This window comes from Myotis daubentonii, chromosome 2 (assembly GCF_963259705.1).
Source record: "Myotis daubentonii chromosome 2, mMyoDau2.1, whole genome shotgun sequence".
Classification (NCBI taxonomy): Eukaryota; Metazoa; Chordata; class Mammalia; order Chiroptera; family Vespertilionidae; genus Myotis; species Myotis daubentonii.
Genome location: NC_081841.1, coordinates 219,767,055 through 219,790,291, shown reverse-complemented (window position 1 = coordinate 219,790,291; position 23,237 = coordinate 219,767,055). Strand labels below are relative to the sequence as shown.

The 23,237-nt window shown below is 44.2% G+C and overlaps 1 protein-coding gene across 4 annotated transcripts in view; it reads left to right on the top strand.

Annotated features, from left to right (window-relative positions):
• WDR17 (WD repeat domain 17) overlaps positions 1-23,237 on the top strand; it is an 86,201-nt gene that overhangs the window by 18,311 nt on the left and 44,653 nt on the right. For all 4 annotated transcript variants that reach the window (XM_059685805.1, XM_059685804.1, XM_059685803.1 and 1 more), the window contains 5 exons: positions 7,355-7,483; positions 9,142-9,325; positions 13,638-13,868; positions 18,865-19,116; positions 22,169-22,291. In XM_059685805.1, the coding sequence (XP_059541788.1) occupies positions 7,355-7,483; positions 9,142-9,325; positions 13,638-13,868; positions 18,865-19,116; positions 22,169-22,291 (919 nt within the window). The remainder of the gene's footprint in view (positions 1-7,354; positions 7,484-9,141; positions 9,326-13,637; positions 13,869-18,864; positions 19,117-22,168; positions 22,292-23,237) is intronic.

The window sequence follows — 23,237 nt, the reverse complement described above, 5'->3', positions numbered from 1 at the left end:
CACCCTGATCCAGGACACCCTTCAGGGCAAACTAGCCAGCCCCCACCCATGCACCAGGCCTCTATCCTATATAGTAAAAGGGTAATATGCCTCCCAGCACTGAGATCAGCATGACAGGGGGCAGCGCCCAAACCCCCTGATTGCCCTGCGGCTCTGTGTGTGACGGGGGCGGGGCCACAACCTCCCTATCTGCCCTGCTCTGTTCATGACAGGGGAAGGCACCCAACCCCCTGATCGGCCCTGCTCTGTGCCTGATAGGGGGGAGCTCCCCAACCCCCTGATCGCCCTGCGGCTCTGTGTGTGAAAGGGTGTGGCGCCCCAACCCCCTGATCGGCCCTGCTCTGTGTGTGACAGGGGGGAGCTCCCCAACCCCCTGATTGGCCCTGCTCTGTGTGTCACAGGGTAGAGCCATAACCTCCCCATCAGCCCTGCCCTGAGTGTGACAGGGGGCGGTGCACCAACCCCCCTGATGGGCCCTGCTCTGTGAGTGACAGGGGGAAGCACCCCAACTCCCTGATTGGCCCTGCTCTGTGTGTGACAGGGGGTGGTGCCGCAACCTCCCCATCGAACCTGCCTTGACTGTGACAGGGGGCGGTGCCCCAACCCCCCAATCGGCCCTACCCTGAGCGTGACTGAGGGTGGCATCGCAACCTCCCAATCCGCCCTGCTCTGTGCATGACAGAGGGTGACGCCCCAACTCCCCAGTCGGCCCTGCTCTGAGCCCGACCAGGGGCTGCACCTAGGGATTGGGCCTGCCCTCTGCCACCTGGGAGTAGGCCTAAGCCAGCAGGTTGTTATCTCCCGAGGAGTCACAGACTGCGAGAGGGCACAGGCCGGGCTGAGGGACCCCTCCTCCCCCCCGAGTGCACAAATTTTTGTGCACCGGGCCTCTAGTCCAGGGGTGGGCAAACTTTTTGACTCGAGGGCCACAATGGGTTCTTAAACTGGACCAGAGGGCCGGAACAAAAGCATGGATGGAGTGTTTGTGTGAACTCATATAAATTCAGAGTAAACATCATTACATAAAAGGATACGGTCTTTTTTTTTTTTTTTTTTTTTTTTTTTTTTTTTTTTTTTTTTTTTTTTTTTAGTTTTATTCATTTCAAACGGGCCGGATCCGGCCCGCGGGCCATAGTTTGCCCACGGCTGCTCTAGTCTCTCTATATAAAAGCCTATGCGACCATTCGACTGTTCAAGTGGTAGTTATGACAGGCACTGACCGCCAGGGGGCAGATGCTCAATGCACAGTCATGGAAACATGGAACAGACTGATGAATCTCAGAGGAAAGTGGGGAGTGGGGAGTGGGGAGTGGGGAGGGCAGGAAGAGATTAACCAAAGATCTTATATGCATACTAGAGGCCTGGTGCATGGATTCGTGCATCTGTGGGGTCCTTTGGCATATCCGGTGGGGATTGGGCCCAAACCGGCAATCCAGTGCCTCCTGCCGCTTCTGCCTGCCATTCCTGCTCGTCCCAGCCCGGCTGCACCTGCCACCGCCGTTGCTCGGTAGGCTCGCTGCTGCTCTGCTGTGGTCTCCGGGCTGCAGTGGTCAGCCGGTGAGCCCTGCGTCTGGTGCCCGTTGGTCAGCTGAGCGGCGCTCCAGCTATGGGAGCGCGCTGACCACCATTGGGCAGCTCCTGCGTTGAGCGTCTGCCCCCTGGTGGTCAGTGCACATCATAGCAACTAGTTGACCAGTTGTTCAGTCACTTAGGCTTTTATATATATAGACTAGAGGCCCAGGGTCCCTTGGCCTGGCCTGTGGGGATTGGGCCGAAACCGGCAGTCTGACATCCCCCAAGAGGTCCTGGATTGCGAGAGGGTGCAGGCCAGGCTGAGGGGATTTGTGCCCCGGGCTTCTAGTAATATTATCAAAGGAAATGTAAATAATTTTCTGAGGTAGAGGGCTATGTTACATTTGATAAATTATTAGGCAATTATGTTCCAAAAGGATTTGCATTGCTACTATGGCAACTTTGGCATAGTATTTTGAAAATAACTATTTGGATGTATTATTGCAATAGTACAAAACTGCTCTTTAAAAATGCACCTTATCAAAATGGATTTGTTTAGAATAACATATGATTTCTCTTAGACTTTTTACCCTTTTAATGAGTGAATTATAAATTATTCAAATGAAGGCAATTAGTGGATTTTTTTTCATTAATGAGTGGAACATCTTCCTATAGTTTCCCAGCTTCCCCGTTGCTGTTGGATGGTGTGTGGCTGTAGTTTTCCAGTTTCCCTGTTGCTGGTGGATGGTGTGTGGCTGTAGTTTTCCAGTTTCCCCGTTGCTGTTGGATGGTGTGTGGCTGTAGTTTCCCAGTTTCCCCGTTGCTGCTGGAGGACAGGTGCTACTGAGATGTGCACCACTGAGTGTTCCTTCCTCCTCACTTTTTCAGTTTCCCATTCTTAGCATCTTCATCAGAGATATTTTCTCACTATTTCAGTTCATTTTATAATATACTTTTTATTGTTGATAGTATTACAGATACCTTCCATTTCCTTCCTTTTACCCCCTCATCACAGACCCTACCTCACACCCTCAGGTCTTCACTGCCCTATTGCCTGTGTTGATGGGCTATGCCTATAAGGATATAAGTTCTTTGGTTTATTTCTCCTTGTTTTGCTTAATTATCTCTTTCATTGTAAATCCTTAGCAGTTTAAAGCCTCTTGCCTGCTTTTTAGAATTTTTTTCTTCAGCTGTGAACCAAATTGGTAAACTGTCCTGGAGCCAGTTAATACCTGACTCTGGAGAAAATCCCTCATACTGGGAATCCTGAGCATTCTGCAGGATTGAGCTTGAGAATTCTAGTCCGACCCGTAAATGATAAAATATTTCAGCTTATAAGTTTAAAATAACAGCACTCCAATCCCCCTGGACACATGCGCACACGTGCGCGCGTGCACACACATACACACACACCCTGCAATGTCAGCATTCTTTATTATGTATTAAGTCCATGCATTTTAAATGTAGTAAATGCATTTCTGATGTTGGAACAAAAGGCTTAGTTTGCAGTGCTGTCCATATTTCCTCATTGGGAGGGGACACGGGTGGTCATCTAATTTGGGGAAAAGGGTGTCTGAGGCCAAGAAAAAAATGCTTTTTACTAAAATCATGTTTTCCCTTACAGTGCCTCTGGGGCGGCTCTTGGAGAGTGTGAGGGTTCCAGTCCCTCCTCCACCCTCCGCTCCAGTCTGCCCTTTGGTGACACCCCTGGCCTTTAGTGATGAGTTCCTGGTTCTGAGACATTCCATAATAGTAGCTGTTGTAGGCATAGTGTGACCTTAAAACTACCATATTGTCTTCATGAGTGTGAGCTTCTTCTGGCTCACATTTCGATCAGCTCTTACACAGGCTTAGATGAGAAAGAAAGATTCTACCCTAAATAATGAAAACGGGCACATGAGTATTGACTTTTATGTTCTCCAAAAATCCAGCCTGTTACTTTTCAGGTGATGTGTATGTGCATTTATACCCTATACTAGAGGCCCGATGCACGAAGATTCGTGCAAGAATGGGCCTTCCTTCTCCTGTCTGCTGGCATCGCCTTCGCTCAGGCCGGAGTGCCTTTCTGCCCTCCCACACTGCCCAGAGGCCTGGAGCAGCAGCTGGGGCGGTGCGGAACACCTGCGTCGTCACCATGGTGACGACGCAAGCATCCCGCCCCACACCCAGCTGCTCGGCGCCTGCGTATGCAAAATAACCCGCCATCTCTATTGGGTTAATTTGCATACTCTTGATTGGCTGTTGGGTGTTGTGAAGGTACAGTCAATTTGCATCTTTCTCTTTTATTAGTCTACACTAATCAGCATTCAGCATGGCAGACTTTGTCAGTAGGTTATGTTTTAAATATTCACAAGATGGATTTTTGAGTTAAAAATTGTAATGGAGATATGTAGTGTTTGAAAACTCACATACAGGTGCGAGTTTGATCTTTAGAGCACCAAATTGGCCTTTTACACATTGATGGAATTCTTGTTTATGGCATATGTACATACTTCTACAGTCTCACAGACACATATATAAACTTGATTTTAACTTAGTTGTAAAATTTAATTTTTGTCAGGGTTACAACTATATAGCTGTATTTTAAATTTTATTGTGATCATTTCATTTCATAATACTCTTGCATTTTCAAAAGTGAGCTCTCATCCTATATAATAAAAGCTCAGCAACCAAAATGGAAGAATGACCAGAGACCAGAATGATCACGGCCCCTCACCCCAGCTGGCAGCCCCCCCACCAGTGAGTGGTTGGGGTGATCAGGCAAGCAGGTGAGCAGTTAGGGGTAATCAGGGAGTTAGGCAGAGTGGTTAGGGGCGATCTGACAGGCAGGTGAGTGGTTAGGGGCAATCAGGAAGGCAGAGGGGTTAGGGGCGATCAGGCAGGCAGGTGAGCAGTTAGGGGCCAGTGGTCCCAGATTGTGAGAGGGGTGTCCGACTGCCGGTTTAGGTCCAATCTGCAGGCGGGATCGGGCCTCAACCAGCAGTCGGAGATCCCCTGAGGGGTCCCGGATTTCGAGAGGGTGCAGGCTGGGCTGAATTTCATGCACCAGGCCTCTAGTAGTATATAAATGTAATGACAATATACTCATCACTTTCGTCGTATTTCGTACACTTATTGTGCAAAGCATCTTCACTGCAGTTACAGTGTATGTGTGTGAGAGTGTATGTGAGAGTATGTGACTGTGTGAAAGTGTGTGTGTGAGTGTTGTGTGTGTCAGTATGTGAGTGTGTGTGTGAATATGTGTTTGAGTGTGTGTGAGTGTTGTGTGTGTGTGTATGTGAGTGTGTGTGAAGGTGTGTGTGAGTGGATGTGTGAGTGTGTGTGTGAAGGTGTGAGTGTGTATGTGTGTGTGTGTGAGTATATGTGTGAATGTGTGTGATCAGGCAGGCAGAGTGCTATGTTTTAAATATTACAATGTGGCCGAAACCAGTTTGGCTCAGTGGATAGAGCATCGGCCTGCAGACTGAAGGGTCCCAGGTTCGATTCCAGTCAAGGGCATATACATGGGTTGCGGGCACATCCCCAGTAAGAGATATGCAAGAGACAGCTGATCGATGTTTCTCTCTCATCGATGTTTCTAACTCCCTATCTCTCTCCCTTCCTCTCTGTAAAAAATCAATAAAATATATATTTTTTAAAAAAATAAATAAATATTACAATGTGTGTGAATGTATGTGAGTGTGTGTGAAGGTGTGTGAATGGATGTGTGAGTGTGTGTGTGTGTGAATGTATGTGAGTGTGTGTGTGTGTGTGTGTGTTTGAAACTAAAATTGTCCTCAGGCTGGAAAAATAAACACCTTCCCTCTGCAGGGCTGTGGTTGCCAGGCTACGACACCGGCCTTGCACGCGGTGCAGGAAGCTCAGGCACTCTTCCTCCCAGAGCCTGTCTCCGTCTGTGTTAGCCATGAGCTGCACTGCCTGCTGCTTCATCTTTAAAGCGCACGCATTGTTTCTGGGCCAGAAAGATGAGATGTTCTGAAGCAACAAACCTTTAGAATAGACATGGGATTCCTTAAGTTGTTCAAATAAAAAAATGAAACATGTTATAGAATAAAGATAAACAAGGATACAATATTTATCTGAAGCACATAGTTACCTGCCACCTAATTTTAAGTCTATTTACTTGCCTAGACATGTGACATTCTACAGGATTCGTATTTAAAATGCAGATGCATGTTTTGAAATGGACCACAGCTGAGCAGGTCTGCTTCCAGGAATGCAGATCCATTCTCTGCGGACCAACCCATGCTGACCACAGAGATGACAGAAGCTTTATCTCCTCAGAAACTCTAGGCATCACTTCATAAAGGCTATATAGTATTATGTGCCAAATATACTAGTATCTTATAATAATACTGTTGAAAAATAATCTGGAAGTTTCAAATACTACCAGATTAAATACATAACTCAGATTTATAAATGTCATAGTATTCATATTTAATAATAAATGATTTTTAAATATTTCACTCAACATGTTAGATTTTTAAAATAAAATGCCATTTTGTTTTGTCCTATGTAGTATTTTCATGGCTGGTGTGGATGAGTTATTCAACTCTGAGTTTAGGAAGGACAGAAGTTGGTGGACCCCGAGATTTAAAGGGCATACAAATTATGTGACAAAATCAAAATGTTTACATTATCTAAACATGAAAATTAAAAAGTAGCAAATCAGGATACACTAGTAGTTAAAGTAAAAATATATTGGATTTCAGAGTAATTTATTGTTTTTAGCACAAAAATGGAGCTGAGGGACTTCTAGGTTCTAGTCAGGCAAGTAAGGAGCTTAGAAGTCCTCAGTTGGATCTGAAACAATAAAACCCGAAGGAACAGAAAATGGACAACTTTTCTCAGATCCACAAGAGAAGTGAGGTCACAGGACACACTGCTGCTCGCACACCTGGAGCCACAGACAGACAGACACAGAGGATCCCAGTGCGGCCACATACACAGTTTATAGTCAGCGGTCTCGGCTTCCGTCGGCCCCTCTTCGCAATGAACAACATTACCATGCAGCCTGTAGATCTCCCTGTGTAACTCACGTCATTTTTGTAAGAATATAGAATCCGTGTAAAAATGTTGAAGTTCTATGACAAATGCCCTATTCCTCTGGATATTGGCTCATTGTTTTACATTTGAATTTGATGCCTTGAATGAATTGCCCCTTTTTACATTTGGCAATTTGTACATTTTACATAAAAATGTATTTTTATTTTACATAAAAATCGGTATAATATTTCTGCCCAGCCAGCACGGCTCAGTGTTTGAACGGTGATCTATGAACCAGGAGGTCACAGTTCAATTCCAGGTCAGGGCACATGTCCAGGCTGTGGGCTCCATCCCCAGTGGGGGGCGTGCAGGAGGCAGCCGATCCATGATTCTCTCTCATCATTGATGTTTCTCTCTCTCTCCCTCTCTCTTCCTCTCTGAGATCAATAAAAATGTACACAAAATATCTATATATTTCTGTCTGGGCAGCCCCATGCGTCTGGCACCAGGCAGGGCCTCCCCAGGGGTCTCGGAGCCCTGCAGGCAGGCTGTGCACCCTCTGCTCCACGCAAGACCCCGTCACTCCCCTGTGCTTCCCAGCCCTGGGCCCAGTGTCCCCTGTCACTCAGCACTTTACAGTCTCCTGCTTCCCTAATTTAAATGGCCTGCCTTGATGTCCGTAGACATTTGCAGATTTAAACTCCTGTCCTCTGAAACAGTACATTGAGGTTGACGACAATCATAGAACATTTGTTCAGGGCACAGAGACAAGGATTGAGGAAGACAGTTATAGACAATGAAGAGGAAGTTTGTTTCGGGATGACAGTAACCGACCTTCCTCCCCTTTGTTTCCAAGCCCAGCATGTCCCGGGTGAGGCAGGTGGGGCTGCTGGCCGCCGGGTGTCAGCCCTGGAACAAGGACGTGTGCGCTGCCAGCGGGGACAGGTTTGCCTACTGCGCCACCCTGGCCATCTACGTCTACCAGGTAAATAACCCGGCCTCTCCCCGACTGTTCCTTTCATCGGGTGCGATGACCATTTAAGCAATAACCATCTTCCCCATCGTTCAGTTACGTTATCGTGCACTCTGGCCTTCAGCAGATACTCGCTAAACGTTTCCTAAATGATCTTTTTTTTTATCTTGAAACACCAACTCATTTCAGTTAAAAGTGAAAAAAAAAATGTTGCTTTATTCTGAAGTAAAATTCCTTTTAATTACTAATAGTGTTGTCGTCTATTGAAAATGTTGGAAATCATAGTGTTAATCTAGACACGAGTGAGTTTCCCACGGTAGCGAGTAAGGTTTTGTTTTGTAGAGTTCACTTCTCGAGTGTGTGGCAATGTCAGCCTGCCCCTGGAGGCCCAGGCCAGTCGGCTCAGCTGGCTGGAGCTTCGTCTGAAACACCAGGGCTCAGGGTTCAGTCCCCCGTCAGGCACATACATGAATCAACCAGGGAATGCATGAATAAGGGGAACAAGTCAGTAAAAAATGCAGTTCCCATAGAACTCACAGTTCTCCACTTCCATCCCCCATATGGAAGATGGCAGCAAGCTCAATGTATACAGATATCAGATCAGCATATTGTATACCTGAAGCGATGATAATGTTAAATGTGCGTTATATATCAATTTTAAAGGTTAAAGAAAGTCATGGGACAGTTCCTGGGAAGGGGCATGAAGTTATTTTGATACCTTGGTCAGAAAACAGGTCTCTGAAGAGGTGTTTTGAACTGGGACGTGGACAAATGGGGGGAGGGCGTCATTGGCCCAGGGGACTGCAGGCACAGGCCCTCCAGCAGGAATGGTTTGGCCGTAGTGGAGAAACAAGGTCAGAGTGGACTAGGAAGAAAATGAAGCCAGATGATCCTGGCCAATAGCAGAGGCTCCTAAGGGAGGGTGTTCAGGGTCATGTTAGCAGTCAGGATTTACTGTGACTGCATGGTTAAACAGAGATTGGGATAATGAGTCACTAACATAACAATGACTAGTAAAACCCTGAATGACAATGTGAAATGTTCATTGCATGTTAAAGGACGAAACATTAAAATGACATAATATAATCCCAAATATGTTAACAATGATAAAAAGATCAATTGGCTCACTAATGAATGGCACATTTACGAAGGAAATGGGAAAATGAGGCAATTCCTTTTGCCCACTTACATATAAGAACACAGTACAATGCCCCTCCAGAAAGCAAGGATATACAATAGGGTCATTGCTTGGCAGACTTTTGACATCTTACTAATGTAATAATGAGAGTTGGTTTATTTAACCTAAATGTTTTTATTCAAAGATAAGTGAAACATGGCAGTAAAAATATTTTGAGATGAAGAGTGTTTTCCTCATAAATAGATTTAGTTATAAAAATATGATAAAAATTAAATTATGTGTATTTAAATGTACATTATTTTTACTTGTTTTTAAAATTGATATATTTCATTTCAATTCTCATATTTTTTCAAAATAGTTTCTGTCAGCTGATCAAATATACCTGACAGTAGACCAAGGCTTGAAACGTGTTCATATTTTGTTATTAGAGGTATGCTAATGTTCATCGAGGTAGCTTGTGGAAATGTGATTAATGGAAAGTGTACGATCTAAAAAGAAGCACTGAAATGTTTTATTTATGTATTTTTTTTAGTTGGATCACCGTTATAATGAATTTAAACTCCACGCAATTATGTCTGAACACAAAAAAACTATCACAGCTATCTCTTGGTGTCCACATAACCCCGATCTCTTTGCAAGTGGCAGTTCCGATAACTTAGTGATCATTTGGAATGTGGCAGAACAAAAAGTCATTGCTAAACTCAACAATACAAAAGGTATCTTTGGAACGGGGATGTATTTTATGGAATGAAACATTTGTATTTCGATGAACAGAATATTTTATTTCAGTTAGCTCAGGTTTTCAAGTAGCCCAGCTCTCTCCTGGTAACCTGCACAAGAAATACAGTGCACGTCCTGGCTTGTGATTGTCCGTGTGCGTGTGTGCCAAACGGAAACAGAATTCCATGAAAAACTACACTCAGTACACCAAACAATCAGAAACAGTAAATGCCAAATCATTTTGTTAGTATTTAAATAAAACACAAACATTTTCAAAACTCAGGGTGTGGCAAAAGTAGTTTACAGTTGTTCGTACCTAAAATAATACAATAATCTATATAATAAAAGCCTAAGTGACCGTTGTGGTGGAATGACCAGTCGCTATGATGTGCACTGACCACCAGGGGGCAGACACTCAACACAGGAGTTGCCCTCTGGTGGTCAGTGCGCTCCCACAGGGGAAGCGCCACGCAGCCAGAAGCCGGGCTGATGGCTGGCAAGCGCAGCAGCAGTGGTGGGAGCCTCTCCTGCCTCCATGGCAGCGCTAAGGAACAGCGAGCCAAGCAGGAAGGAGCGAGGGGTCCTGGACTGCAAGAGGATGCAGGCTGGGCTTAGGGAACATCGCGCCCCCCCCCCCAGTGCACAAATTTCATGCACCAGGCCTCTAGTTAATGAATAATCATAAACTCTGTTTCGCATACTCACAATGTTAACCTACTTTTGCCCCACCCTGTAAATATAAAAATAACAATTAGATAAGATTTTCTTAATGGGACAGTTGGCCTTGCCTATTCATTGCTCTATTCCAATCTGACACCCAGGAGGACAATATGCACGCATCTTTAGTGCCCTATTGAATGGGTTTCTTTCCTCCAGATCAAGGTGGAAAGCCCTGGTCCACACCAGTGGGTCTTATGAAGCGAATACTGTTACTACCCTGCTCCTCCTCCTAGAATCAGACCCCGCAATCATGGTGAAGTTAGTCATCCCGTTTCTGCATTAAATGTCACAATATGCCACCTCTTTCTGAGCACCAAGTGCAGCTCAGTTAGTGATTATGAATTTGGAAGCTACTGCTGGGTACCTTTTCCACATTTAGCTTCTTCCCTAAAAAATTCTGATGATAGCTGTGAGGGAGAACATGGAGAAGTGACAATGTCGCTGACTTTATTTTGTTTAAAGATTCTTTATCATATTCTTTTCAGTGTTTAGTGACAACGTTGAGAATCCATAGGCCATGATATTTCAGTCTTGCTTCCAAAACAGTAATATTGCATGTTGGAGGGAGTCTTTGGATGTGTTCAACCTATTTTGTTTATTGCTTTTTCCTTGTCTTTCAAATTTAGGTCATTAGGAATGTTGAAAATACTGGTAAAATATACCAATTTTGTTACATAAATCTCATCTTAAAAATACTTGTCAAACAAGGTTCATTTTTCAACTAGAAAAATGTAAGTCTTATTTCCAGTTTCATATATCCTACTTACTATTTTTACTTGCCGCAACCAGTGAACTTCAGTATTAGTAATTTGCTGTAATCTGTGAGCAGATATTTTTAAATATTCAGTGAGCTTCCATTAATGCAAGTAAAACTTTTCCTTAAGGCTTTCCATGCATCAGTAAGAGAAGCCAGATTACTTTTGGTACAAGCTTTGTGATCTAGAAACGCCATGGAGCCTGCCGGTGACTCAGTTGGCGGAGTCTCCCGTGCACCAAAAGGAGGTGGCTGGGTTCCCAGTTGGCGCACACACTTCAGTTGCGGGTTCAATCCCTGTCGGGGCGCCCAGGGAGCAACCAGCTGATGGTCCTCTCTCTCTGTCCTTTCCTCTCTGAAAATCAATAAAAACATATGCTCGGGTGAGGATTTTAAAAAGTTATAAAAGCCATCGATAGCCTCCATCAAGATTTTTCATGTTTTTCTAGTCCTGTGTGTTTCTCCAACAACCACAACCCCTATAAATTGCCCAGTATTGTTTATATTAACAAACCGTGCATTTCCCCAATACTTTAAACCTAGCTTTGTGTGAAATTTATTTTAAGTAGCACGATAAACACTCCTTAAAATTCTGTCTGTGTTTTATGTGACATAAACTAAAAATATCACACAATGTCATTGTTCTCATGAGGTTGTCACACAAAGTCTACATGAGACCATGCTATCTAAATGTTAAGCTAAAGTACAGCTGAGACCGTGTGTTGTTGTAGCACCACCCAGTCTACCCCCTGCCCTGTCATCAGACAGCGGCTGCACCACCCCCATTCCTGATGGGAGAGGTTTTTCATTCACCAGCTGTATGGACCATGGCTTCCTTTGCCACTGAATCCACACAAAAAAACTTTGCATTCGCGTTGGCAGAATGGTTAAATAATTTTGGTAACAATTTAAATCAAGTGTGCATACCTTTTCCTCCGAAGTTTTCAAAGACTTATCAATAAGTTCCTCATGCTGTTTCCAAGTATCTCCTTAATGTGAAGATGGAAAACTTTGATATTTTCTTTTCAAAGAGTTATTGTGAATATGTTTGTTCACTTTCATTTTAAATAGTCCCCTTGAAATGGCTTAGACTTTATTTTTCTTCCTTTCCAGAATCCAGGGTAAGCAAAGTAGAAGTTTGCATGTCAGTTTTTCAGTCAATATTAGAACTTCCCCATCCAGCAGTTGAACTTGAACCTGCAACTGTAGTTTTTACTTCATCGTTACTTTTCCCCAATAATCAAAAAATTAATTTAAAGGAAATGTATTTGTTTAATTCTAAAATGTTAAAATTGTCACCCACTTGAAAAATGTCACAATATGCTGTCAGAAAAGGAAGCCTTTAATGGTGGATAATTATGTGTCCTACTTATCTCAGAATCTCATTGGGAGAATCAAGTGCGTGAGTATTGGTAGGCTCTTAGAAGCACTTGCATACAGCAGGCCGCTGTGGTAGGGGTCTCTGTTGTAAGGCTATGACATTGGTTCTTGCCCCTTTTCTTCCTTGCTGCCCTTCTGGAAATAGCCTTTCAGAGAGCCAGAATTCTCATGGTTTCTCACGTGTTCTGTGGTGGTTTGGTCACACAGTGTGTCTCACCCCTTATCGGGGAAATTCTATGTCTGTTAATGTACCTTAAAACCACATCATCTTTTTAATTGACCTCATTTATATATTCATGTATTCATTCATTTAATACAACTGGTGGAGTTCCCCTTGTATGTCAGGCCCTGACCTAGGCATAAGATTCCAGTGTCTGCCTCCTGGCTCATTATAGGCACGAATTGATTTTACGGTCAGTAAACAACTTTGGACTCTGTGTCTTTGTTTATATCATTTTCTCTTCCTGGGAAATAGTGCTCATCTCATATATTTAAACTCTATGGCTCCTTCAAGCTATAATCTAAATCCCACTTACTTTGGGAACAGTAGCCCGGTGGCTCACAAACCCCGTTAAAATCGATTCCCAGGCCCTAATTCCGCATCATCCGCTGCCCGTCTTCACTTGGGCGATTCTGATGCCATTGATCAGTGTACCTGCTGAAAGAGTCCCCATCCCTGTCTTGAGTCAGGAATTCACCGTAACCCTTATTTCATTTAGGATCTATTTGATTGCGATGACAGTGGGGAGATTTACAATGAACTGTCCTATTTTGTCTCACAGTTTAAGGGGGCTTTTACATCCATTGTTGTATTTTCTTTTCTCGATGTTCATGTGAAGTAAGTGGTTAGATGGTTGTAGTTGTAGCCAGTGTGCGGATGAGGAGACAGAGGTTCGGACGGGAAGTGACTTGTTTAGTTCACCTGAGGGAAGGCTAAGGTTTGATCTTAAACTCCTGCTAAGACGTAGATTGTAGCATTAACTTCATTGTTATTAAATCCTTGACAGTAACGTCTAACTTTTCATACATGTCATCCTTATCTTCCCAATTTTTACTTAAGATCCTTTAAAGCAGGAATTGTAACCCATACTAACTTGTATAGGGACTGCCTAGAGCAGGTCTCACACACAAGAACTCGGTCAAAATTAATTGCTCTAATGAGCAAACAGTTTCCTAAAAGAAAGAACTCTATGCCCTTCTTTACACAGGAAGCGTGTAATCGTGTTAGTAGTTTAAACCGAACTAGGTGCTGTTCCTTTCACCGACGAAGCACCCTGTGTACGTTCCCGGGGGTCTCAGGGATTAGTTTAAAATCCCGTTCCCAAGTCAGAAGGTCATGTGTTTGTAAGGAATGAACGTGCTCTTCTGCGTGTTGTAGAGCTCACAGAGCAGGTGCTGCTGGGTGGCAGTTCTCGCCGGAACGCTCTGCTGTGACCACGTCTCCTCTGTTCCAGGGACGCCCGCCTCCCTGAGCTGGTGCTGGCACGCGGGCGAGGCCGTGGCCTTTGCTCCCCGCAGGGGCCCGCTGCTCATCTGGACCATCTCGGGGCCGGACAGCGGCGTGGCCGTGCACCGAGACGCTCACAGCTTCATGTCCGACATCGGCACCTTCAGGTGGCACCCCCAGAAGAAGGGCAAGGTCGTGTTCGGTCACATGGACGGGAGTCTATCGATTTTCCAACCAGGTGAGGATGTTCTCAGAGCTCCTCCATCTTCTTTTCCTGAGCTTCTGTGACATCTTATTTACACGGCAGAAAGCCAAAGGTAACGGAATTTTGATTTTTAAAGTAATAGCTGTGCAAATATTATCCAGCATCTTACTGATTCCAGATAATCATTGGAAGCTAATTTACATCTCAGGCCTTGTCGTGCATTCAACCCAGCCATGCAGAGTTTACTTTGATGTGCCCCGAATCAGGCCTGTGTCCCATAGTTTTACTTTTTAAGTCAATTCTTTGTTTCTGCACACGTACTAAGAAAGCGGCCTGAGTGGGTAAAGACATGGAGCTGGAATCCTTGATGACTTACCACTCAAAAATATTCTCCCCCCTGCGTGTAAAATGCCAGTCGGACGCCCCAGATCCTCAGCCAGGTCTTTGGTCCTGGGGTGGAAAGGAAAAACAACTCTGTAGACCCCATTAGTTCATCACTCCGGCTGAAGGAAAGGGCCTGAAAATTTTGTTTATTTTTAAAATTTAAACGATAAAATGTCTATTGAAAACTTCCCTGAACGGCTCCCCGCTCATCACAGAGTCCTGCTGGCACCTGCGCAGCGTGCTGTCAGCACCCGGCGTCTCTCTGGTTGGGGGCTCCTGTTTTCAAACCATGTCACATGCTCAACAGCGTCACAGATACTCCACATACTCTGAAGGGACACAGTTCTACCACTGAGAACCCAATATGGACTTCTTGCTCTCATTGACACCCCAGGGCTTTTAAGAAGTCACGCACACACCATTAGGGAAGGTGTCATCTGGCCATGCCTTTCCCTTTTGTGTAGACAAGAGCAAATGGGTCTTGAAGAAAATGCTGCTTTTTGATTCAGACAAGACACCGCTGTGGGTTTGAAATCTTGGACTGTGGCGTTATACTGTAGCGCTCAGCTTCTTGCTTTTCCCCGAGGAGCAGCCACCCTCACCTTGTTACTGACTTCCCGCCCCATGGGGGTCTAGTCTCTCCCTGACAAGATAGAATTTCCGTCCTCCAGGCTCCTGCAGGTGACTGCTGTCCAGTTTATCTATCTTGGAAGAAGAAGAAAAGGGAAATATTCATGGAGGACTGCCCACAATGAGGCAGTTCACCCATTATTTTAAATCCGTGATTTCAAAATTGTGATTGTGAGTATGTGTGTATATCTGTGTGTGTGTGTGTTGGGTGGAGGGGAGAAGGGGTCCAGGAGACTCAGTCAGACTAAAAGCACCGCTTTGTTCTGTATTATCTGTATTTTCATGTAAAAATCCTCATATGCATAGAGGGTTCCAGGGCCAAAAATGTTGGGAAACCACTGCTTTACCTATTTCCAGTTATATTCTTGGACAAAGCCAGCTCATCGGAGAATGTTCTTATCTTCGTCACAGAGCTGTTTTAATTGACTCGACTCTGCTGTTACCCCTAGGAGGGCATTAATCAAAGTTTGCATTGTTTCACCTTAGAAATGTTGTTGGTGACCTTCTCCTCGTACAACACCATGTCCCCGATTGGCAGCGCTCAGGGGAGAGGCATTTATTTCTGGTGTCAGTTCTAGGAAACGTTGTGCTTCTCGTCAGTACATTTTTTTGTTTGTCATTTTGTTTTATTTTTATCCTATTGTGCCACCTTTCATGATTTCTCTCCTCTTGGCTTTAGCCACCAGATCTCAAGATCAAAATTTCAACAGCTCTTTGGATTATGCATCATCCTCATTATTTTATTTTTCAACCATAATTTTCCCTTGCCCCAGTTTTTGTCTCTCATACAGAAATTGTCAACCTCATCTTACCAATTTATCACATGCGTCTGTCCTTATCTGACAACACAAGGGGCCTGATATTTGTATAAAAAAATAGAACACAAGTAATAGCAAAATAAATAATGTAAACTAGAATACTATCAGCAGTTATTCTAATGACCGGCTTTACATTTATAGATTCATTTTTCTATCTTTTATAATAAAAATGTTGATACCTGATAGAACAGAAAATAGTGACTATAACTCATCATTTTGACTGTAAGATGGGGCTTTGCAGCAACATGATTTAGATATTATAACATTTTCATTGTGAATTTTATCATTTTTTTGTTGCTATTATTTTTTTTATATCCTGGAATATTTTTAATGAGTCACAGATGTTAAGTGGCACATACAAATATCTAAAAATTAGTAAAGTACAACCTAGGTGAGGGGTGGGCAACCCCTGGCACGCGTGCCAAACATGGCACGCCAGTAACTTTTGCTGGCATGCGAAACCCTCTCTTATAATCTTCCATTTACAATTTTTTTCTTAATATCGACTTTTTTATTTTTCAGATAAATTCAGTGTAGGTGCATCTTAGATAAATAAATAATTTTACATAACAAGTTATCTTAAAGACCATAGCCATGGATTGACTAGAGAGGGGAAGAGCAATTTCTATGCCTCTGCCTTAACTCTCCCTGCCTTCCTAGATCCGACCAGTGTTTTGGTTTCATCCACATATGCTTGTGAATCTTTGTTCTCAGTGATGAATTTTGTTAAGTCTCATAATAGGAGTAGCCTGACAGATGAAAGTAGTAGCTCGTGCATATCTCTGAAGGTCACGAAATATAAACCTGATGTAAAATCTCTGTCATCAGTGATGCAGCAGCAAAAGTCCCACTGATAATATCAAATAGAGTCATAAAATTTTCTGTCGGACTATCAGTATACATGTACACATTAAAAAATGAATGTATTTTTCATCATCATCTGTGTTTTTGTCACTCGAATGAATTTTATTATTTCTTCAAGGTTCTTCACATACGTACACCTTAAGAGATATCAAGTAGGCGTAACATTCTCAAAAAATTAGGGTTGGCATGCAGAAGAATTTTGAGTCGGAGGTTTTGCTGGTTTTGGCACGCACTCACAAAAAGGTTGCCCACCCCTGATGTAGGTTAATAAATCATTTTTCTGCCTCTTTTGGCCTTGTAATAACCCACCTTATTAATATTCATTATTGTTACATAAAATATAAATTTAGATGGTGGTTTTTTGGGGGAAAGAAGAAGCAAACAAACTTTCCTTGATGGTCATTGTGAAAATTTGACAAATCCAAATGAAAACTGTCATGCACTTTCTATGACTATATATGCACAAATTCTGACTAAAACAATACCTGTTTAAGATCCACATTGTATATATATAATATCATATTCTGATGAAGTTAATGTCAAGGCAGAAGCTGTAAGGTGTTTTTTTTTTAATATATATATATTTTTATTGATTTTTTACAGAGAGGAAGGGTGAGGGATAGAGAGTTAGAAACATCGATGAGAGAGAAACATTGATCAGCTGCTTCCTGCACACCTCCTACTGGGGATGTGCCTGCAACCAAGGTACATGCCCTTGACAGGAATCGAACCTGGGACCTTTCAATCCACAGGCCGACGCTCTATCCACTGAGCCAAACTGGTCAGGGCCAGCTGTAAGGTTTTCAGTTCATTTCATAATACCTGACAGACCCACGGGAAATGCCTTTCTCTGCTTTGATAACCTGAAAGGTGGGAGAACCGTATGTGCTGATGACAGAGCTATGGTATCTTCCAGTTGTGTTATTTTTTAAATTAAAAAAAAATTATCTTAACGTGTGGAGCACGCAGGGACAACTGGGCCGTCGCCTCTCAGTGTAGTCATTTCACTGCCGTGCTTGGAGAATGAGAGCGTCTGTGGAGTGGAGTCCCCTGGGGTGCGTTGCAGAAGCGTAGTCCCCCCCATTGCCAGTTGTGTATGTAATTTGGAAGGAAGAGAGGATTATTTGTTGGGCCTTGGCTTCATTTATTTTGTTGTTTTTTTGTGGGGTTTTGTTGTTGTTGTTGTTGTTGTGTTGTTAATCCTCAGCCAAGGATATATTTCCATTGACTTTTAGAGAGTGGAGGGAAGGGGAGAGTCAGAGAGAGAAACATCGATGTGAGAGAGGCACATCGATTGGTTGCCTCCCACACAAGCCACGACCTGGGCCAGGGATGGAGCCTGCAACCAAGGCACGTGCCCTTTGACCAGAATCGAACCTGGGACCCTTCAGTCTGAGGGCCAGCACTCTATCCACTGAGCCACACCGGCGAGGGCGGGCCCTGGCTTCATTTAATTCCCCTTGTTTTGTCCCCTGTGTTTCTGGCTGCCTTGGTTGTACTGGAGTCAGGAGTGAATGATGGTTGTGACAGATGGTCTGATGCATGACAAAGAGTAAATAGTGATGTGCTGCTCAAATCGCCACTGTCCTAAGCACTTTCAGCAACTAGTTCATTTAATCTTAAAAAACAAACAAAAAACCCTACAAGGCAGGAATCGTTATGTTCACTATACACACAAACACTAAGCACACGGAGAGGAAGTGTCTTGTCCAAGAGTTCGGAGCCCGTACGGGGTGGACCTAGGTCAGGCTGGACCCAGTCTGTGCTTTTATTTATTTGTTTTTTAAATATATTTTATTGATTTTTTACAGAGAGGAAGGGTGAGAGATAGAGAGTTAGAAACATCGATGAGAGAGAAACATCGATCAGCTGCCTCCTGCACATCTCCTACTGGGGATGTGCCCGCAACCCAGGTACATGCCCTTGACCGGAATCGAACCTGGGACCTTTCAGTCCGCAGGCCGACGCTCTATCCACTGAGCCAAACCGGTTTCGGCCAAAGTCTGTGCTTTTACTCACAACAGGATGTTCTTCCTTCTGGAAAGCCCTTTCCTATCTGTGTGCTTTGTCACCCAGTGAGATGGTAGTTGATGACAGAGTCGTGTGTATGCCTGTCTTTCTCTCACAGTTTTTCAGTAACAAATAGGGCAGGCTTCCCGGGTCCTAGAGATCGCCAACGCAGAGCAGTGCCATCTGACCTCCGTCTCTGGGGCAAACTCTGTTCCCCGCCGTCACACGTCCTGGGTGACTTCGCGGAGAAAGTCAGCACCCTCCCGGTTACTGACCTTTTTCTGAGAATGTCGTTTGAAATCATTTTCTTCGCATTTTAACAGGGAATAAAAGTCAGAGACATGTTCTGAGGCCCGACTCCCTGGAAGGGACAGACGAAGAGGACCCAGTCACGGCCCTGGAGTGGGACCCGCTGTCCACGGATTACCTCCTGGTGGCCAACCTGCATCACGGGATCCGGCTGGTGGACTCGGAGTCGCTCTACTGCATCACCAGCTTCAGCCTGCCCAGCGCAGCCGCCTGCGTGCAGTGCGTGGCCTGGGTCCCCAGCGCCCCGGGCATGTTCATCACCGGAGGTGAGGGCCCCACCCCCCACGTTTAAAATGCGCGTGTGTTCTTTAATTCGGTCAGGAAATGATACTCCTTCATTGGTTACGTCTGTGTAAGACCTATTAATGCTGCAAATGTTATCATTTATTATAGTAAATGCCTGGTTTACTTTTACTTGTACTGTATGTCATTAACATAACAACAAATACAAATGACATTAAGACCCTGTTATCCAGGTTTCTGGTAATAAATTGGAAGATGTATGTGCACACGTGTGCATGTTCATGTTTGTGTGTGTATAAATACAAAGACAGTTCAGTTTCAGGAATGGCAGGACGAGAGTTAGAGGACAGACTCGAACAGCGGGTTATCTGGACAGGAGGCCTATGAGCCTTCCTGGGGATTGTAAGCGGAGTGAGCCCTATGCTGAGGCAGCCCCAGAGCCTATCACATGGCTTCCTAATCAAGAGAGAGAGCAAAGTCAAGGAGTGATGGGGATGGGAAGAGGGGGGATTTAAAATACTCATTAGAAGTTCCGGCCCCAGCTGGTCCAGGGGTCCCTAAAGGTGTGGACGGAGTCGGCGAAGAAGGAAGGGCATGGAGACAGTGTTCAGTTGATCTCTTGCCAGGCTCCGCCTCCAGGCTCCGAGGCCAGTCCCTGTCCAGGATCCTCCAGCATGCTCTCTCCAGCAAAGTTCTTCTGTCTCTAGAGAACGTTCTGTGTAGGTTCTGTGCCTAGGCTCTGTCTCTCTTGGTCCTGTCTTCCAAGCCCTGTGTTCTGAGTTCTGTGTTCTGAGTTCTGTCTCTCTGTCTGGTTACATCTGTATTTATACCAGTTGATTCAATCCTATCAATCTCTATTACAAAGGTTAGGGCGTTTCTTATCTCCATTCCAGGGAGTAAAGATTATGTAGCTTAAGCATGATTGTTTGTAGTGATTAACTACCCATCTGGCACTTAGTTAAGGAGTTTCATCCCCTCCCTGACTTCAGGGAAAAATTCCTACCTGGGGAAACAACCTTTCTAGGAGAGGCATCCCCTCCCTGACTTCAGGGGAAAATCCCTACCTGGGGATTCAACCTTTCTAGGAGAGGTGACCTTGGTTAAAACACAGCGCCAAGAAGGTGAGCAAACATATTAAGAACCGTATGCCATATATGCCAGGTCCCTTGAAACAGCAAGGATGGACCGGCTCCCGGCAGTATTACTATTTACTCTTTACTTAGGTTCAGAAAGTATGGTCTCTGAAGTGATAGTGCTATCAGCTGCTGTGTAAATCCTGTTATTGGCTTAGTGTAAAATAAAAGAGAGTCTTTATCCTCTCGACATTTTTAAAGAAATTATTTGCACATTATTCACAATAGCCAAGATCTGGAAACAGCCCAAGTGCCCATCGGTAGCTGAGTGGATGAGAATGGCATACTACTCAGCCGTAAAGAGGAAGGGAATCTTACCCTTTGCGACAGTGTGGATGGACCTGGAGAGGATGATGCTCGGTGAAATAAGCCCGTCAGGGGAAGACAAGTACCATGTGCTTTCACTTATACGTGGAATCTAATGAACAAACCAACACAATAGGAACAGACTCAGAGATAAAGAGAACAGACTGGCAGCTGCCAGGGGGGAGGGGGCGTGGGGGCCTGGGTGAACTAGGTGAGGGGACTGAGCAGGCCACATTGGTGGTTGCAGAATAGCCACAGAGATGCAGAGATGCGACTGCAACGTGGAGAACACGGCCGGTGACGCGGAGGTGGCGGGCATGGAGCCAGGTGGGTGGGTGGGCAGCGGGGACCACGCAGTAGAGGACCTGTCCTTCCAGCCACTGTGCTGTGTGTCTGAAACAGGGGCGGGATGGTACTGGCTGTAGACTGTGGTTTAAAAAAAGACATTCTTTACTACTTTAAGCACTTCGGTTACACATGGAAGCAGACAGATCCTTATATATCTTAATTGCCTTTATTTCATAGGGTACATTAATGATAAACATGGGAATTTTTTATATGGCTAATACTATTATTATTGAGATAAAGCTCACATACCATAAAAGTCACCATTTTAAAGTGTACAGTTTAGTGGTTTCTATGCTCAGAACGTTGTACAACCTTTACCGCTATCTAATTCCAGAACATTCCATCATCCCCTCAGTTAATTCCCTCTGTACCACTAGCAGTCACTCTCCGCTACCCCCTGTCCACCACCCCTCGTGTACACGTGTGTGAACATAAACTGCTAAGCTGCTTCCTGTCTCTGGGGATTCTGACGTTTCATAGAAATGAAATAACTCAACATGTGGCTTCTCTGACATAGCAGAGAGGGTTGAAGCTTCATCCGTGTTGTTGGGCGTGTGAGTAACTCATTCCTTTTTAAGGGTGAATGACATCCCAGGGCATGGGTATGCCAGGTTTTGTGTATCCGCTGACAGACACTTAGCTTTTTTCTACGTTTTTTGCTGTTATGGACAACGCTGCTATGAGCATTGGTGTGCGGGCTTTTGTATGAGCGAGTTTCTAATGCTGTGGGTACATTCATTGGATGCCATTGCTGGGCCACATGTTGGCTCCATGTTGAATCGTTTGAGGACCTGCCAGATTGTTTTCCAAAGTAGCTGATGAAGGTAGAATTCTGGGGGCTTTCTAGCCGGGTTTCAGGTCTATTGGGCAGCCCTGTCTGGCTGCAGTTTAGCAAGGGAGCCGCTTATGAATGTGTCGGACGAGGGAGGATTGTGCAACGGTGGGTGGGAAGTTGTCATTGGCTGCCTTTCCTAGACCGCATGGCTCAGTAGGGTGCTTTTTGTGATCAGATTGTCACAATGACCTCTGTGGGTAGAGGTGCCATAGAAGGCAGTTTCTCACCCCAGAGAAGGGTCCAGGACAGAAAAAAATGGTAAACATGTCAAAAATGTAAAGGTTGAATAGCACGTTAGCTGTCTCTTTCACTGTGTTATTGTATAGTCTTATTATTGAAGAAAGCCATTGGTGGTGCCCAAAATCTTGCATGTTGAAGATTTGTTATTACTCTTACGTCTGGGCATTTCCTATCTCAAGTAAAGTTGTTAACATGATGCTTTTTCCTGACTAGATTCTCAAGTAGGCGTTTTACGCATTTGGAATGTTTCAAGAACAACACCGATTGACAATTTCAAACTCAAGAAAACGGGCTTTCACTGCTTACACGTACTTAATTCTCCACCAAGAAAAAAATGTGAGTAAAAGTATCATCAGAGTTTAATACCTTAAAACAGTGTATCTGCTGCTTCCAAATGAAATGACTGATGTAGTGATATAGGCGTATCAGATCTGTGCTACTGAAAAGCACATGTAAAAACCAGCCTTTGGCAAAATCTGTGCTAAAGGAACCACGTAAGCCACACAAGCTAAGCTTTTCTGTCAGGCCTTACTGCTTCTAAATCCTGGAAACGGGAGTGCTGGAGGTGCTGAGACCGGAGAAGTAACGTTCTGGAGGCTGATACACTGTATACCCTGCAATTATTTATTTTTTCGTTTTGTTTTTTGGTGGTTATTTGTTTCTTTGCTTAGTTCAGGGGTGGGGAACCTTTTCTCCACCAATGGCCACGTGGATATTTATAACATCATTCGCAGGCCATACAAAGTTATCAGCTTAAAAGTTAGCCTGCCGTATTTGGTCAAACGTTTAGTTAACCCCCCTCTCCCTCCCCCCCAATGTCTTGGCAGGGCCAGACCACATGATTTCTCGGGCTTATGTGACCAGCGGGCCCCGTGTTCCCCACCCCTGGTTTAGTTGCTATGACGTGCATAACATAGGATGACTGAAATATCACCGATTCTCTTCTTTCACATTGGTTTTCATATTACAAAAATGGTCCATGTTCTTTAGAGGAAAGTCATAAAATATGGAGAAGCACATACCAGTCTTTTGTCATTTGTGAGTAATTCCTTTTTGGGAATCTATTGCTAGATGTCTAGTCTCTCACCCCATTTTTTAAAATGTAACAAAGTGTGGAATAAGAAAAATTATGTGAAAATGAAGATTTTAAAATACAGACATACCAAATTCTAAAAAAAGGATGATTTACAGGTAGATAAGTACATAGAGGGTATCAAAACCACCCATAACATCAGTAAATTAAAATATTAGAACAATGAGTCATGAAACATATATGAATTTT